We start from the raw sequence: 15577 nt of genomic DNA, 5'->3' as shown, positions 1-15577 counted from the left end.
CTCCGGCCACATCCCAGAGCCCACGGGAGCTAAAAGAAGCCCGGCGGGAGAAGCAAAGGCGGGCGGCTGGACAGTGGAGTTGACTAGGGCGGGAGGAGGCGAGCTGAGGCGCGGAGCAAAGCTGTCAAACTGCGCGCGGAGCCCCGCGCCGGGCGGGGAAAGAGAGGGGAGGAAAGGGGAGGGGAGAGGCGGGGTGGGGAGAGGAGGGGCGGGCTGGAGCCGAGAGGGAGCGAGCGGGCTCGCCGCGCCTGAGCAACCCCTGCCTGCCGCTGTCGCCGCCGCCGCCGCTGGCCCGGACTCCTCCGGAGCGCAGGGTGTCTGCCCCGCAGCGCGCAGCGCGCGGAGGCTCCGGCGCCTGGCGCTGCGCCCTCCAGCCCCCGCTCCTCGCGCCGGCCCGCGCGGGTCCCGGCGGGCGCGAACCCACCATGCAGCTGCAGTTCCGGAGCTGGATGCTGGCTGCGCTCACGCTGCTCGTGGTCTTCCTCATCTTCGCAGACATCTCGGAGATCGAAGAAGAAATCGGGTAAATAGCTGCGCCCGGGCCCGTGGCGAGCCCTGGCGGGATCTCTCCCACCCCAGGACTCTCCCACCTCACCCCACAGTCGCTTTGTGTGCGCCGCGCCCCCCATCGCTCTACTGGAGAGGGCGGGGGACGGTTTTGGCCTCGGGTGGCGGTGCCGGGGGCACGGGACGGTTTGGGAAGCGGAGGGTGGGGACGCGGCTGTCGTAGAGTGTCCCCGGGCGGGGAGCATGGGCACCCTCCAGCTGACCGGCGTCAGTGATCAGTCTCGCCCACCCTGCCCCCCCTTCCCCGGCTTGTCCACGCGCGATGTCGCCGGGGTCGAGGGAGGGCGCCGGGGAGTGTCTGGGGCGGGTGGAGGGGCTGAGAGTGGAGGAGGCAGGAGTTTCTTTGTCTCCGGCTCGGCCGTTTTCTCGCCTTGGCAAAGTGGGCAGGGGGCGCGCGGGGATCTCTGAGCTGGGGGAGGGGATCCCCGGGCCTGAGCTGAGGGTAGGGGCTCTGCACGAGCTCCCAGGAAGGGGAGTGTCCCCAGTACGTACAGACACACACACGCGCCTCCCGCCGGCCCGGGAGCCCGGCGTTGGGTCGCGGGCTGGTACCGCTAGAGGCAGAGCGCGCGGGGCTGGGCTGAGACCCCCGCCCTCGCCGGGCTTTGGAAGCTCAGCTAACGGCGCGGCGCCCCCTGCGCCCCCCAGGTTCCCGTGCGCTCTCAACGCGGAGACGGAGCCCTTTCAGGAAAGTCTGTACCGCCGCCCGGTGGTCTTTGGGCCCCCAAGAGCACGGGCTCGCCCTCTCTTTTCTCTGATCTCTTGAGGTGGGGCGGGACCGCGAGTCCTTGCCCTGGCGCGGGACTTTAGGAGCGCGCACTTGCGGCGCAGGACGCCTCCGCCGTGGGTCCCGGAGGCTGAGACTCGCGCCCCGCCGGGCAGTCTCCCGCAAGCCGGCCCGGCCCCTTTCCGCTTCGGCCCCACACAGAGCCTCCAACAGCGGTGGGCAGGTGGGGAGGCAGCCAGGGTTCTGAGGGGCCCCGGGAGAGCTTCCAGGCCCCGGGCAGGGAGAAGGTGAGGTCGCAGAGTGGGCAGTAGGTCCTTTCCTCCGTGAGGCTAGTGCCAAGCCAGCTGGGCGCCCTACGCGAGTCCGCGCCGCGTGCGCCCCTCCTTTGTCCCATTTGTTATTTCATTCATTGTCAGCGCGAGTTGAGGGCCCGCTACGCTGACAGATCCCTCCAAAGGAAAATGCCAGTCCAGGGTCCAGGATGCCAGGGCCCTATGGACCCAAACCTGAGGCAGGCTTCACTTCATGCTCTCTCCTTTTCTCCCTGCCCCTTCCCATCTCCGCCACCCCAGAATTCTTTCTGTGAACTCCACTGCACTTCAAGAACCCCTCTCTCTGCCTCTTCCTCCTCCTCCTCCTCCTCGGTTTCCCTAAGAGCTCCGAAAACTTTCACAAATCCATGTCGGTTACGACGAGACATGCCACCAGCTCCCATGGGGAGATAGAGAAACGCGCTACTTTCCGTAGCTGTTCCCCTCAAAAACATGGATCGGAAAGGAAATGGGGCAAGCCAAGTCTTGGGGTGATGGACGACACAGTGGGAAGAGCCTTCCTCTTGGCTCCCCCCTCTCCTCCCAAAGGTGGGTTCTGCTTGGCATAGACCACTTGCTGACCTTGACATGTGAGAGGAAAGGACCAGCGGCTGCCCATTGTTCTGCTTTAAAAACGTAAGGTGAGCTGCGGTCATTCAGGCATCCTTCACTTCTCCATGCACCGAACTTTTACCGAATACCTTCTACAGACCAGGGACGTTTGATCTTTAAAATGTAATCAGGAAATCACTTTGCACATAATGCTGCGCTTTCCTGCCAAATGCATTGTAAAGCCTCCACTCCCCACATCTGGTTGTTCCAACAGGGTGTCCGGGCATAAGCTCCAAGGCCTGAGCTGAGAAGGGCATGTACATATATATTTAAAACCCAGGGCTCTTCTGCTATGGATGTGCCCCCTGGGACATGTTTCTCTGGGGTGGGGGGGGGGGGGGTCTCTACCTGGGCTGACCCTGGGAAAAATTGTCAAACAGGCGAAATGGTTTATCTTTCATGGCATTGTCCTTCACTCTGGCTGTCCTCTGGCTGCCCTGTGGCTTGACCAGTCCTGATGTGAGACACCTGTCTCCCCCAGTACCCATGTTTGACTCAGAGGAGTGGAGGCAGATCTGGGATTTGCTGTGGTTGGGGGAGGAAGGAGATGCGTCAGAGGATGGGAACCCCAGCAGCCCCTGTATCTGCTTACAAGCAGGGTTTCACGGTCAGTTATTTAATCCTTGGAACCCCCCAACTTTGAGCGGCCAGCAGGGGCGCAGTGTGGTAAGTGCCCTGGCACAGTGACTAGGGAGGAGCTCCAGGTGTGGGGATCTGTCTTCCTCACCATAGATTCTTCCAGGAGAACTGGAATCAGACTCAAGACCATGGTGCTCTTGTACCAACCCTGCTCACACTTCCCAAACTTGGTCTCCACCTGTGCGAGGGAAGATTGCAAATTACCTCCCAGTGTCAGTCCCTGGGAGAAAACAATGGTTGTGGAGAAGGATGGCTGTTTCTGGAAGGCAGTGAACAATGGGACCCTGTGATCTGTTAGGAGAGAAGGAAGAAACCTTTCTGGAGTAAATTTTCCAAGGATTAAGGAATGAGAAGTGAAAGAGGAAAGAGAATTACACCTGTATTGTCTGGAGGAACAAAACTGAAATAACTTTTCTTAAGCTCTTAATTCCCTTTCTTATAAAACGAGGCTTTTTTATGTGGCGGTCTCAGAGGTCCCGTCCTGCCCGAGGAATCTCATTAACGGGTGGTGAGGGGCAGGGCTTTCTTCCAGGATCTTTTTCTAGAGACGTCTCTTTTCCTAAGTGATGATTTTCAAAGTTCCATTTCTAACTCGCTCACTTGTGGAAATACCTCCCTGGGGCTGAATGAGAAAAAGAAATGTAGAAAGATGAGTTCTCTGCTAAGCACCCAAACAAGGAGTAAGTTGAAATTCTAAATCAGAGGTTGCATGGGGCTTTGGTAACATAGCTCCTGGTCAACTCATGCAACATCCCAAGTTTTAGGGTCAATTGGACCAAGTTATAAGCTAACATGTTTTTCTGACTGTCCCCTAGGGTTTAGTTTTGAGTGTAACCCCCATGAGGGGGATATGGGGCATGGCTGTCTTGCCCACCTTGGTGTCTGCACAACCTGGCGTTCGGAAGACATTCAATAAACATCTGTTGGTTCTGGTCCAGTGATGGGCACACAGAACATCCTTAAGCAGGGCTGATAATCACAGAGCCTTAGGAGGGGAAGGAAGTGCAGAGCTCCCCCTAAGACTCCTCCTCTCTTTTTACCATCAGGATAAATTTGATTCTGAGAAGCAACATCACTTATCCAAGATCACACCCTGGCTGCTTAAGGAAGGGCGGGCCTGCACAGGTCACCTCGTCTGTAACCCAATGGCCTAATCCCCAGATGAGCTCCTCTAATCATGACAGAGCTACAGAACTCTGGTTAGAGAGGAGGTAACTAGTCATAATAATAGTAATCAAGACAGCGGTGGAGATGAAGAGGATGAAGCTCGTTAGCATTTATTGAGCACTTGCTGTGAGCCAAGAGCTTTATAGACATAACACATGTCATCTTCATGACATCTCAGTTGTCACCTACCCGTGGCACCAAGAGCTACTGTTTGTTGAGCTCTGTGTGCCAGACACTGTGCCTACTGCTTTAGAGCACTAGTCCACTCAATCCTCGAACCTCTCTCAGTTAGGTACTGTGGCACTCTCCAGTTTATCAGTGAGGAAACTGAGGCTCAGAGAGTTTGTGTAACCTGCTCGAGATGAAGCAAGTGAACCTCGTTCTACGAGAAGCTGAAGCTTGTGCTCTTGGCCACCCTGCTAGACTGCCCTGTCTCTGAATTCTTTTCCCCCCTGCAGTAATGTTACAGAATAGGTCTCAGAACTAGCCTTCCTAACTCATTCTCCAGGGTTCTTTCAAAGGCCCAGCATTTTCCTAAGAACCTGGTCTGGCCTCAGTAGTTTTTCCCTCAGTAGTTTAGAAAGAAGGAAGGTGAATGATGAGGACTGGAGAAGGACTCAGAGATCGTCTCCCTGAAATGCTCCTCCGGTCCGGTCAAGTTCAGGGTGACACTAGAGGACAGAACAGCACTGTCCCCTGGCTAGCCAGACAAGCTCACCTGCCCTGGGCATGGGCATCCCAGACTCACAGGTGGGGGCTCGGGCTAAAGCTTCTTGAGGAAGGAAGACTCCCATTCTATTGTAAACCTGGTTCTGCTCTCAGCTGAATGGGACTTCCTCACTTCTACGTGCCACGTGGTTGGGCATCAGGGCATCTGGACCAGAGGTGATCATCAAGATATTTAACAACTGGTCCCTCTAGGCACTGACTTGTTAGAATGGATATCCAACTGGTCAGAACCGACACTGTCCATTACACCATAGCCAGGGGTCCTGGTTCATCCCAGCCGAACATCGGGCCCTGGTTCTGATCATCAGCAGTGACTAGATCTCTGAGCAGGCAGCACTACTGCCATCAGGCGAGAGTCGGGTGAGGTGCACCTTTTAGCGGAGGAGTCCAGGTGGATGTGAAAGAAAATGACCTTGAGCAGTTGCAGTCCAGGCACTCTCTAAGGAGCACACGTTTGCTCAAGATGATGCAACGTTTTTGTTGGAAAAGCCCATTCTTCTCCCCAGTCCTGGTGTACCTCACTCAAGTATAAACATAATTGAGGATAAAATAGGACAGAAAGAGGGTCTGGTTTTTAACTCACTCGCTCCAAGTCCTTGTTGCCAACTGTTCCTAGCATCAAATTTGAATTGTAAATAGATATCCATCTTAGAAACCAATTCACCACCCAAGGCCTCTTCCCCCTTGTTGAGCAGGGTTGCTAGGTTTTAAAATTGTTTAGGTTTTTAAAATTGGAGATGTTGTACATTGCAAATTATAAATACTTCTCAGAGAGAGTTGAATTCCGTGAAGGCTCCCATTGCTTTTAGCACAGCGTCCAAGGTAATACATAATCTGGCCCCTGCATCCCACATCAGCCTTCCTGGGCTCCAGCCATTCTGTATTGCTCACAGTTCCCTGGAAGGTACTATGACTTCATGCCTCCGTGCCTTTGCACGTGTTCCTCCTCCTTTCTAGAACAACCTCCTTGCACACACTTATCCTTCCTGACTCCTACCCCACACCATTCTTCCTTCCCCGGTTCCTCCTTCAATGCTAACGGCTGGTATCCTTTGCAAAGCATTCCCGGACCCCAGACCCTTTTCAGACAGTCTGGAGTGGCTGCCCCTCCTGTGTGTACTGTTAGCATCCCATCATGCCAGTAGCCTATGGAGATGGGCTCGACAATTATATTTTATTTTTGCCCTCATCCCCAGCCCCAGTGGTAAGTATGTGGTTTAGTACATGGAGCATACAAAATATTTTTCAAGTGAACAAACTCAGGTCTAGGATATGGCAAAAATAAGCATTCAGCTTTTCTGCCCCCAAAGGTCTATATTATTCTAATATCAATTAACACCCTGCACTTATTCAGAAAGCCCACTGCTTTTCCCAACGTGTGTATCCAACATGGCGGACACAGTCCACTTAAGGGCATTGCTCATCATCTTAGAATGTTGGGGTGGGGGGCTAGTGAAAGGGAATGAAAGGCCCTTTCTAGTTTGTAAAAGAGGAGGATCCAGTGGTGTGTTTCCCACTGCCAGCTCAGATAGAAGGCGAGGATGTAGAACCCCCCTTCCAAGCCTCTGTCCAGACTTTTATTCCCCAGAGAGCCCCTTCTAGACCTGCCACTGCCAATAGTGCCTCTGCCTGGAGAGGAGGTGCCAGCTCTGCCTGTCTTTATCACCTGAACAGCTTCCATTCGGGCATTAAGAGCAGGCTTAACTTGGGGCCAACTGTTTCCTTCCAAGGTCTGGTCCCCAAAAAGGGTACTGGAAGTTGTGTGTTTAGAATATTGAGGGAGTAAGAAGTGTGAGTTCAGATCAGTTGTGTGTCAACTCCAAGATTTTCTTTATTAAGCTCTTTTAAGTGGTGGTCTGATTTTCAAACATTGGTCAAACCAGGGAATCGTGATGGACTGGTCAAGACCTGTGGCAGCTGCGTGGCCCCTAGATAAAGCTCCGGAGACTCATATCTCTTGGCTGTCTCCAGCAAGAGCGAGTTAGAGAGACAGATGGACAGATACAGTGAAAATGACTGAGGGAGGGGCAGGAACATGAACGCCACCAGCCGGGTGCATCAGGTGGGTGTCTCCTGCCAGGGGATGGAGAAAGGCTCATCTCCCCGAGGCTGAGAGCTTAGGTGCCATCGGGCCCAGGGAGCCGTCCCCTGTGTCTGAATGACTGCCTGTCTGGGGCTTGTCCTTAAGTGTTAAGATTAGTCACTCTCCTGGGTGGCAGCTGGGCTGGTTTTAAATTCTCCCCAGTCGCCTGCAATTCGTCACTCGGCTAGGAAGCCGCCCGGTGTCCTGACAGGACCTGTTTGTCCCAGCGTTTTCTCAGCTTCAGCTGTCACAGACTTCATGATGTCGAAGGGAACTGCTTCAACTGGGGAGAGAGCAAGCATCCTGTAGATGAGGATCCGTATTCCACGTCGGCCCGCAGCGGCGCCTCCGGCGCTTCCAGAACTTGGATTCCCGATCCACCACTCTTGGAAATGCAGCGGCCGCCTTGCTTGCTGTGTGGGTGTGTGTTTGAGTTCTGAGCTCGCTCTTCCAGAATGTGGCTCTCAGTTCTGTCAGAGAGTTCCCCAAGCACTTCCTGGTTCTTATTAGGGACACAGAGGGCCTCAGTTCTGCTCCCTGGGCCCTTTTGAAGGCTCAGGGCCACCATCTCTCCTCCTCCTATAGACTCTCAGTTGACGACTGGAGGTCGAAAGGACCCTTTGGTCGGGGGTTCCCAAATGCCCATCCTAGTGATCCAGGAGGAAAAAGGAAAGGAAAAGCACAATGTAGCCATCACTGTTTTGGTCGTTTCAAGTTGCCATCTGTCATTTCTTGAGAACAACTCTTCTGTATTGTGAGGTGATGTTCTTTTTTTCCTGGGGGCCCTTTCTTTCCTGAAAGAGAGTGATGGTGGATAGAATTGTGATGGTCTTCCGCATCTGAAGAGGTTGGTAACCCTATGACTCCCCAACCCCAATTTTCTGGAAAAGTTACAGATCGCTGAAATGTAATAGTCTGTGGTCTGAATTTACCCTGAAGAGTAGACAGAGGGGATCGCTTCTGGAAACATAGCCCCACTCCTCACACATCTCTCCCGCATGGAGGCTGACGCCAGCAGAGGATAACAACAGTCATTTTGGCGTGTCTGCTGTGTGCCATGTGCTATCCTAAGCACTTTAGTTATATTCACACCTGTAACCCTCCCAACAGTCCTATGAGGTCTATGTTATGGTCATGCCCATTTTGCAGATGAGGAAACTGAGGCACAGAGCAGTTAAATAACTCGGCCAAAGTCACACAGCTAGTAAGTTGCAGAGCTAGGATTTGAACCCAGGTTCCAGGGAATGAGGAGAACTATTCAAAAATGATGTACTAAATGGCATCCGGTGGGGAAAATATGCATGCTCATATTCCCGAAGGATGAAGTTGGAAACACAAAGGTCTGTGGGAGAGAGAAAGCTGGGAAGCAGAGATGCTGAAAGAGTCCTCAGGGCCAGCATGCTAGAGCAGAGGCCGCAGTGGACTATGGCAGCCCGAAAGAGCCATACGACTTAGGGTTGCCAGCTTGGAGTCCCCTTGTTGTGGATGGCGCCCCCTACTCTGTCCTCATTCCCTCTCCTCCAGCCGCCTCCTTGTCCCACCGAGACTCATCGGAATGGTTCTGGAGCGGGGCATTTGTTTGACCATCTCATTACCAGTGAGAGAGAGGTACACACTGAAGGAAGAGAAAAACAGCACAAATGATTAAGGCCAGGAGAATTCTCATTTGGGGAAAAAGAGAGAGCTAGCTTGGGCAGCTTCCTCAGGCCGGGTGGAAAGGAAGCAAGTGGGGGGCATGGGCTTCTGCAGGGAGATCGTACTGCCCAGGGAGCCCCGTTTCCCAGGGGCTGACGCTGTGCCCACCGTTCTGCTGAGAGCCCCATGGGTCACTCACTTAACCCTCACAACCACCCTGTTTGCCCATTTGCAGATGAGGAAACAGAGGCTCAGAGAGGTTCCACAACTTGCTAAGGTCACACAGCTAGTAACAAGGAGCTGGGATTGCAACCAGGTTTGCCTGGCTCCGCGGCCCACACTGCTCTTGCTTCTTCTGTGTGCTAGAATGACCGGGCTACCTGTTCCTATGCCTCCTGCCTCCCGCCTCCTGCCCTGGGCCTCCTAAGCTCTCGGTGCCATTTTCTGTACCACATAGATAGTTTGTGCAGGGAAGCTGCAAACACTTGAGACATTAGCAAAGACTCAATGGCAGGTCGGATGAGCCCCCCAAACACAGTGGCAGCCATCACCCTCAGACACAACATTTTGGGGGATGTCAGGGAGGCACAGCCATTGTTGGCCTCTGCCCAGGGTTGGTTGGGAGCTTGTTGTTAGGTTTCCCATCTCCAGTTTCAAGAACAAGAATATTGGCTGCACTCGGAGGAGCGATACCAGGACTAATTCTCACCTTCTTTCTCGGTGAATGCCAGCGTAGCTTAAATAATGCAGGGGGAGGAGGATAAGATGTCCTGAGAGAATGAGCTGGTAAGTTGATAGGGCCGGTGACTTGCACTTGCTGTTCTCCTGGAAGCGGCAAAGCCATGCCCACTGCACCTCTGAGGTTCTCGAACTTGAGAATTGACTTTAAGTGGACTCGGCGTGATGTCTGAACTGTACCCTAATCAATACGCTTGGTTCCCAGGAGAAGCAATGAGAAGGGCAAGGGAGAGCCCCCAATGGTTGCGTCCATCCTGGCCTGGGCGGGGAGCCTCGTAGGCCTCTGTCAGGGTGCTGACAAGTGGGACAGTACAGCCTGGGGGGTGGAGCCAGCCAGGGCTCCACAGCCCCTTCCCCAGCCTGCCCGGTGCTGCCCCCCAGAGCTCTAAGCCCCAGCGGAGGCTGACTCACTTAGGTCTTCAATGTACAGCCCTCATCCTGGGGCTGCCTTTTCCCCTATCTATAGAGACTGACACATCCTCCCTAAGGACCAGACTCACTGCTCATGCCTCCAGACTCCGGGCCACACCTTTCTGAGGCTTAAATAAAATGCAAATGATGGGAATGTACAGTGGTGTAGCCCCTGAGGAAAACGGTCTGGTTGTTCCTCAAAAAATTAAAAATGGAATTACCATCTGATCCAGCACTTCCACTTCTGGGTATGTACCCCAAAGAACTGAAAGCAGGACTCGAACAGATATTTGTGCGCCCATGTTGATAGCAGGATTATCTGCAATAGCCAAAAGATGTCTAGCAATGGATGAGTGGATAAGCAACTTGTGGCGTATCCATACAGTGGAACGTTACTCTGCCTTAAAAAGGAAGGCGATTCTGACACAGGCCACAACATGGATGAACCTTGAGGACATGATGCTGAGTGAAATAAGCCAGTCACCAGAGGACAAATCCTGTATGATTCCACTTATATGAAGTCCCTAGAGTGTCAAATTTGTAGAGACAGAAAGTAGAAGGGTGGTTGCCAGGAGTTGGGGGAACAGGGAATTTGTGTTTAATGGGTATGGAGTTTCAGTTTTACAAGATGAGAAGGATTCTGGAGATTGGTTGCATGACCTTGTGAATGTGCGTAACACTGCTGAACTGCGGGGTTAAAAATGATGACTGATGACGATGGTAAATTTTATATTATGTATGTTTTACCACAATTAAACACACACACACAAACACACACAGATGAAAACAGCCAGAAGAGTGCCTGGCAGGTGCTCAAGCCACGTTGATTTATTTCAAGAGCGTAGTTGTGGTCTTAACAAAGCAACATCAATGTGAGTATTATTCAATTCAAAAAATAATATAGTGCCAAAAAGCATGGTGAGGAGGGAGCAGAGGGAGAAAAAGAGGAAAGGACATAGAGCTGGAATTAGAGAAATACAAACCATGTCCTTGTTATGACTGTATTTGGACACTGCTGGAGGTGGCCCCCATACCAACGCCTGGGAGTTAGGATGGTGAGAAGTGCAAACACATACTTTGCTTGTGGGCACTCTGTAAATAATTGTTGGCCTGCCTGCCTGTCTAAATTCGGTGGAGGAGCCCATCAACTCTCATTAAAGCCTAAACCACAGGGAAGGGACGGAGCAGTCCGGGAGGAGGCACGAGAAGGAGGTGGGAGGCCAAGCACGCAGACAACCCAGACCGCCCCCAACACAGACCCAGGTTCCCAGCTGCCCTTTCCTTACCACCTGTATCACGGTAGCCTCGTTTGGTGTTTTTGGCTCAAGGGTGAATCTGAAAAGAGAAGAGACTCCCAAAATGCTGATCCCCAGAGGTCCAGCTCCTGCCGGGCTGAGGACTGCTGAGAGAGCACACATGTATTATAAAACCCCTGGACAACCCATTTTATGGACAAGTCAACTGAGACTTGGGTAAAGGCACAGCTCAATAAACAGAGGAAACAGAACTGACTTTTATCAAAGTCCAGCTGGCTGTTCCCTGGGTGCTGGGGGAATAGCCCTGTGGATTAGCTGCTTCCCTCCCTTGGTCCCTTTCCCAATTGAGGCCCAAAGCATGAGGCAAAGCAAGGGGAAATCTTAACCAAGGGTTGAATTGATTCTTTAAATGAGTCTATGGAAGCTGCAGTATGTCTCTACCAGAAAGACCTTGACCCAGGGCTGGAACACATAATAGAAATTTCCAGAGAAGCTGGCCAGCAAAGTACTGCTTGGCTGTGTCATTAAGCTCTCTCATGAACTTGGCTAGGATGCGACCATTCATACAGTCAATGGCCCCACTTCACGGTTGGCACGTGCAGTAATGGTTCCCCAGAGTTCTGGGGGTTCCTGAGTGGTTTTGGTGGCTTGCCCAGCCTGCATTCCAATACCAGTCTCCACTCTCAGTTGTCAGAAGTGGAGGAATTGAGGAGGGGTGCCTGTAGCGGCGATCGAAGGCAAGGATAGGGGAAGCTTTGAGAACTAGTCTACTCCTCAGATAAAGACAGCCTCCGGGCAAGCTGGAAGCCAAGAACTGAATTGTGTTTATTTTTGCCATTACTTTCTTTTTAGGGCAAGGGATGTTGGTATTCCATTTATGGTAGTGATATAAAGATTCCTTTTATGATAAATTCACTGAAGTTTTTAAGTGAATTGATTTAAAGGAAAGTGTTGTCCATAACATGGAGTTAGCGTAATACACAAAGGTAGACCCAGAAATCCCCCTGACGTCTGTGCAGTGACGGCGTGCTGGCCTTGCTCCCTCCCCATGGCCGCGGTCTGCCCCCATGGCAGCAAGGCTGTTGCAACTCCTTGCAAAACTTCTGTAGAGAGTGAGGTAATCTTCCCAAAAAGTACCTGGTAACAGATATTATTTCTCCCTGAACCTGGGAAATTGCCCAGTACCCAAAAAAAGACTCCTCCAATGAAACAAGCTTGTGGGTGACTCAAAAGACAAGGATGATTTAGGCCCATGCCACCCTTCACCCCCAGCAACACACTAGGTTGGACCCCATCTTATAGTCTGCTGGCGCTCTCTGCTTCTCTTTTGCACCCACCACTCCTCACGCTCCGTGTGTTTCTTGCGTGGCACCTTTCCTGCCTGCTGGATTGTAGCCCTAGGAGGGCCAGGACCATTTCAGATCTGGGCTGCATTGTGCTTCTAGCTCCTTGCACAGTCCCTGGCAGAGAGTAAGTGCTGTTTTGGAGAATGAAGGAAGGAAAGCTGGGAGGGCAGGAGGGGGGAAGTTGGTTCCTTGAGGAGGCTCAGAAAGGCCTCTGCTACCTACATTCTGCAATCATTTATGTATTTCTCTCCATGGCCAAAGGAGAGAAAATGTGGTGGGTTCTGTGAGCCCCCTGCATAATTGTCTGATTTGGAATACACTGAGTTCCATCATATTTATAGATGAAGCCCACTTTCCTTTTTCCTGATTCCATGGAGAATGACCAGAGCACTGTTAAAGTAATTTTTCCCAGCCAGGTAATTCATGGTTCTCTACAGGCTCCATGGCCTGGTACACAGAAGCCAGAGCACTGGAGAGATGTGGCCAGAATCGGGAATCAGGCCAGCTGGCTCCTGGCAGGCTGAGATCAACCTGATAAAGAGATTAATAAGAGTCTGCAACCTCCTCTATCGTGAAGCATCGAGAAGGGTTTTTAACATCACTGCCGGTCTGGCTGGCTTAATGGTACCTAATCTTACCTTCTGAAGCTGGAACGTTTGGGAGTTGAGATCAAGTGAGATAAAATAAAGTAAAGTGTGTTGACTTCTGGATTTTCAGCCTTCATCAGAGTCCCATTGTGTAGTGTTGTTTTTATTTTCTGTCTTGGAAATAGGCTGAGATTAGCCACTGGAGAGGGTTGTTGGGCCTGGAGAAGGTTGTAGTATATTTACTTTTGGTCTTATTTTTTCATCTTCATGAGGTGAGGACCCATTTCCGTTTCTGTTCGTCTCTGCACACCCAGTGCGTGGTACCTGCTAAATGCTCGATAACTATTTCTCAAATGCATAACCAGCACACACTGTCTGCCATGGGCCCGTCTGCTGGAAGAGTCAGGCTGTTGCCGATTAGAAACAGCAGCCTTATGAGGCACTCAGAATGCCCCCGGAGAAAAGCCTCAGGATGCCTCCCTGGGCCCTGCGTTCTGTGACGGTCACCGTGATCTTTGTGCAGACATCACAAAGCTGTGTGAGCAAAATGCATCTGATTCACTAGACACAGGTGCTTACAAGTGGAAAGGAAGAGCGAGTTAGAGTCGTGGTTACAGAGAAGAAAAGACAGCACACCAGGGACTGTCACTCTGGGAACTGCTAGACGCTGGTGACTTGCAAAGATGAACCCAGCACAGAAAAAGTGCTGGAGGAGCTTGTGGTCCGATCGGGGGGAGAGTTCTCGTGTGATCATGAGAAACGTGTCTGGAGAGAGTGAGAGTTCGGAGATCTGGGCTTTGGTTGTAGATCAGACCCCAGCAAGCCATCCCTAAGCTCTCTGGGCCTCAGTTTCCCCATCTGTGAAATGAGGGTTGGACGAACCCAAAGGTCTTCTCTGGTTCTAAAGTGTCACAACTGGGTGCCTCCCTCAATGAGTTCCCCTGTTGAATGGAGTCCAGACTCACTGGAAATAGCTAATGCTTTTGCTATGCCTCTAAATTCCTTGCCCTGAAATTTTAGAGCAGGGTAGTAAATAGGTGCTGATCTATTTTCACCTACCACCTGCTCTACATTCTAAAGAAAAAAGAGAAGAGGAAGGCAACTAACATGCTGAGCATCTGCTCTGTGCCAGGCATCGCAGGAGACACTTTCACGTCTCTGTGAAACCTCTTGATAAACTTGCACGATAGGTTCAATAGCATCGTTCTCCCCCCACCTCTCAGCACCACTTGTAAAACCATCATATTACAGCAGGATTGGTGTTGCAGATAAATTATGCTCAATATATCATGTTGTAGAAAAGCACGTGAGTGTGTGTAATAAAACATAGAAAAGCTATTATCAGACGCAGCTAAATTGGGGGATTTGGGGAGCCTTCTTCCATCAGTTATTGGAAGGATTTATTATCACCAACAAACGTCTTGTGTGTGCAGTGTATCAGCATACTGGCAGTCCTTGTCCTCAGTGGTGAGCCCTGCCATGCAATAAAAACAAAAATGACAATATCGTGTTAATGGTACTGATGGTTCATACTGTAGGAGGTCCAAAGAGGGAGTCCCCACAAAGGGCTGGGGACAAGGAAGACTTTTTCTGGAGGAGGGAAGATCAGGGTGGGACTTGAAGGAAGGGTGCGAGGACTTAGCTGGACAAAGAATGAAGTTGGTGATCCAGATGGGGAGAATGGCTGGAGCCAAAGAAGGTCCAAGTGCTCAACAAGCAGCTCTTCCTGCCATCATGGCTCAGCTGGAGTGGAGGCTCCAGGAGCACCTGGAGGTGGAGGAAAATGAGGCAGGACAAAGGGCTCAGAGTCAGCCTGCCAGTCACCGAGGAACTCACACTTGATTTGGAGGTGGATTGCTTTGGTTTAACCTGGGGTCCAATGACCTCTAAAGAGTCTGTGATGAGTTTCAGGAGATCCATGAACCTATTGAAATGTTAAGCATTTTTCTGGGCAAAGGATCCATACATTTTTAAAGATTCTCAAAGGGATCCACAAAGCTGAAGAGGAGCTGAGATGGATAGTTGGGACCTTCGAAGTGTTTTGAACAGGAATGTGCAGACAATTTGTAAGTTGCTCAGAGCGGGGCAGGAGCTGGGGAGACCGCTCAGGTCATCTCCAGGAGCAGCACTGAGGGTCTGGGCTGGGGTGGCATCAGTGGAAAGGAGGAGAGAGTTAAGAGTCTTGGTTACAGAGAAGAAAAGATGGCACTCTGGGGACTGTCAGTGATGCCAGGGACAACGGCTGAACCCACTGTGGGTGTAGGAATCCTTAGGAGAAACTGTGTCTTGTGGTCTGATGGTGAGTATGGTTTTAAGCGTGATGATTTTGAGAGGATGGAGTTCAACTATGTGGGAATGAAGACATTTGAATATCACTGAATCACCGATTATTGGAGGGTAGGGAAATAGGAGGCCAGCCTGCCTATTCCCCTTTATTTTCCAGGTACAGCAGAGAGGGCCCTGAAATGGAAAGGGACTTACCCATGGTCACCTAGATGGTGGACAACCATGGACCAATTCATACGAGAATGATATTTAGGAGGGAGGTCGGGGCTGGAGACGGAGATAGGAAGCCATTTGTGGGGAGAGGGTAGTTGAAGCCATGAGTGTAGATGAAACCCCTAAAGTAGCAGAGACCCCAGGAGCAAGCCTTGGTCTTTCCCCTTATTTAGAGAGTTGGAAGGAGAAACCAAGGTAGCAAAGACCACAGAGAAGGACGGTCAAGGAGGCGAGAGGAGAACCGAGGGACCAAAGCCGTGAGCAAGAGAG

General features: G+C 51.7%; 1 protein-coding gene across 1 annotated transcript in view; it reads left to right on the top strand.

Annotated features, from left to right (window-relative positions):
* Positions 1–425: 425 nt before the first annotated feature.
* The window catches only part of ST8SIA2 (ST8 alpha-N-acetyl-neuraminide alpha-2,8-sialyltransferase 2), a 64189-nt gene continuing 49037 nt past the window's right edge, over positions 426–15577 (top strand). The window contains exon 1 of the mRNA XM_046652774.1: positions 426–523. Coding sequence (XP_046508730.1) covers positions 426–523 — 98 coding nt within the window. The remainder of the gene's footprint in view (positions 524–15577) is intronic.

Source organism: Equus quagga, chromosome 2 (assembly GCF_021613505.1).
Source record: "Equus quagga isolate Etosha38 chromosome 2, UCLA_HA_Equagga_1.0, whole genome shotgun sequence".
Taxonomy (NCBI): domain Eukaryota; kingdom Metazoa; phylum Chordata; class Mammalia; order Perissodactyla; family Equidae; genus Equus; species Equus quagga.
The sequence above is the reverse complement of the archived record's forward strand: the minus strand, read 5'-3'. Positions and strand labels throughout refer to the sequence as shown.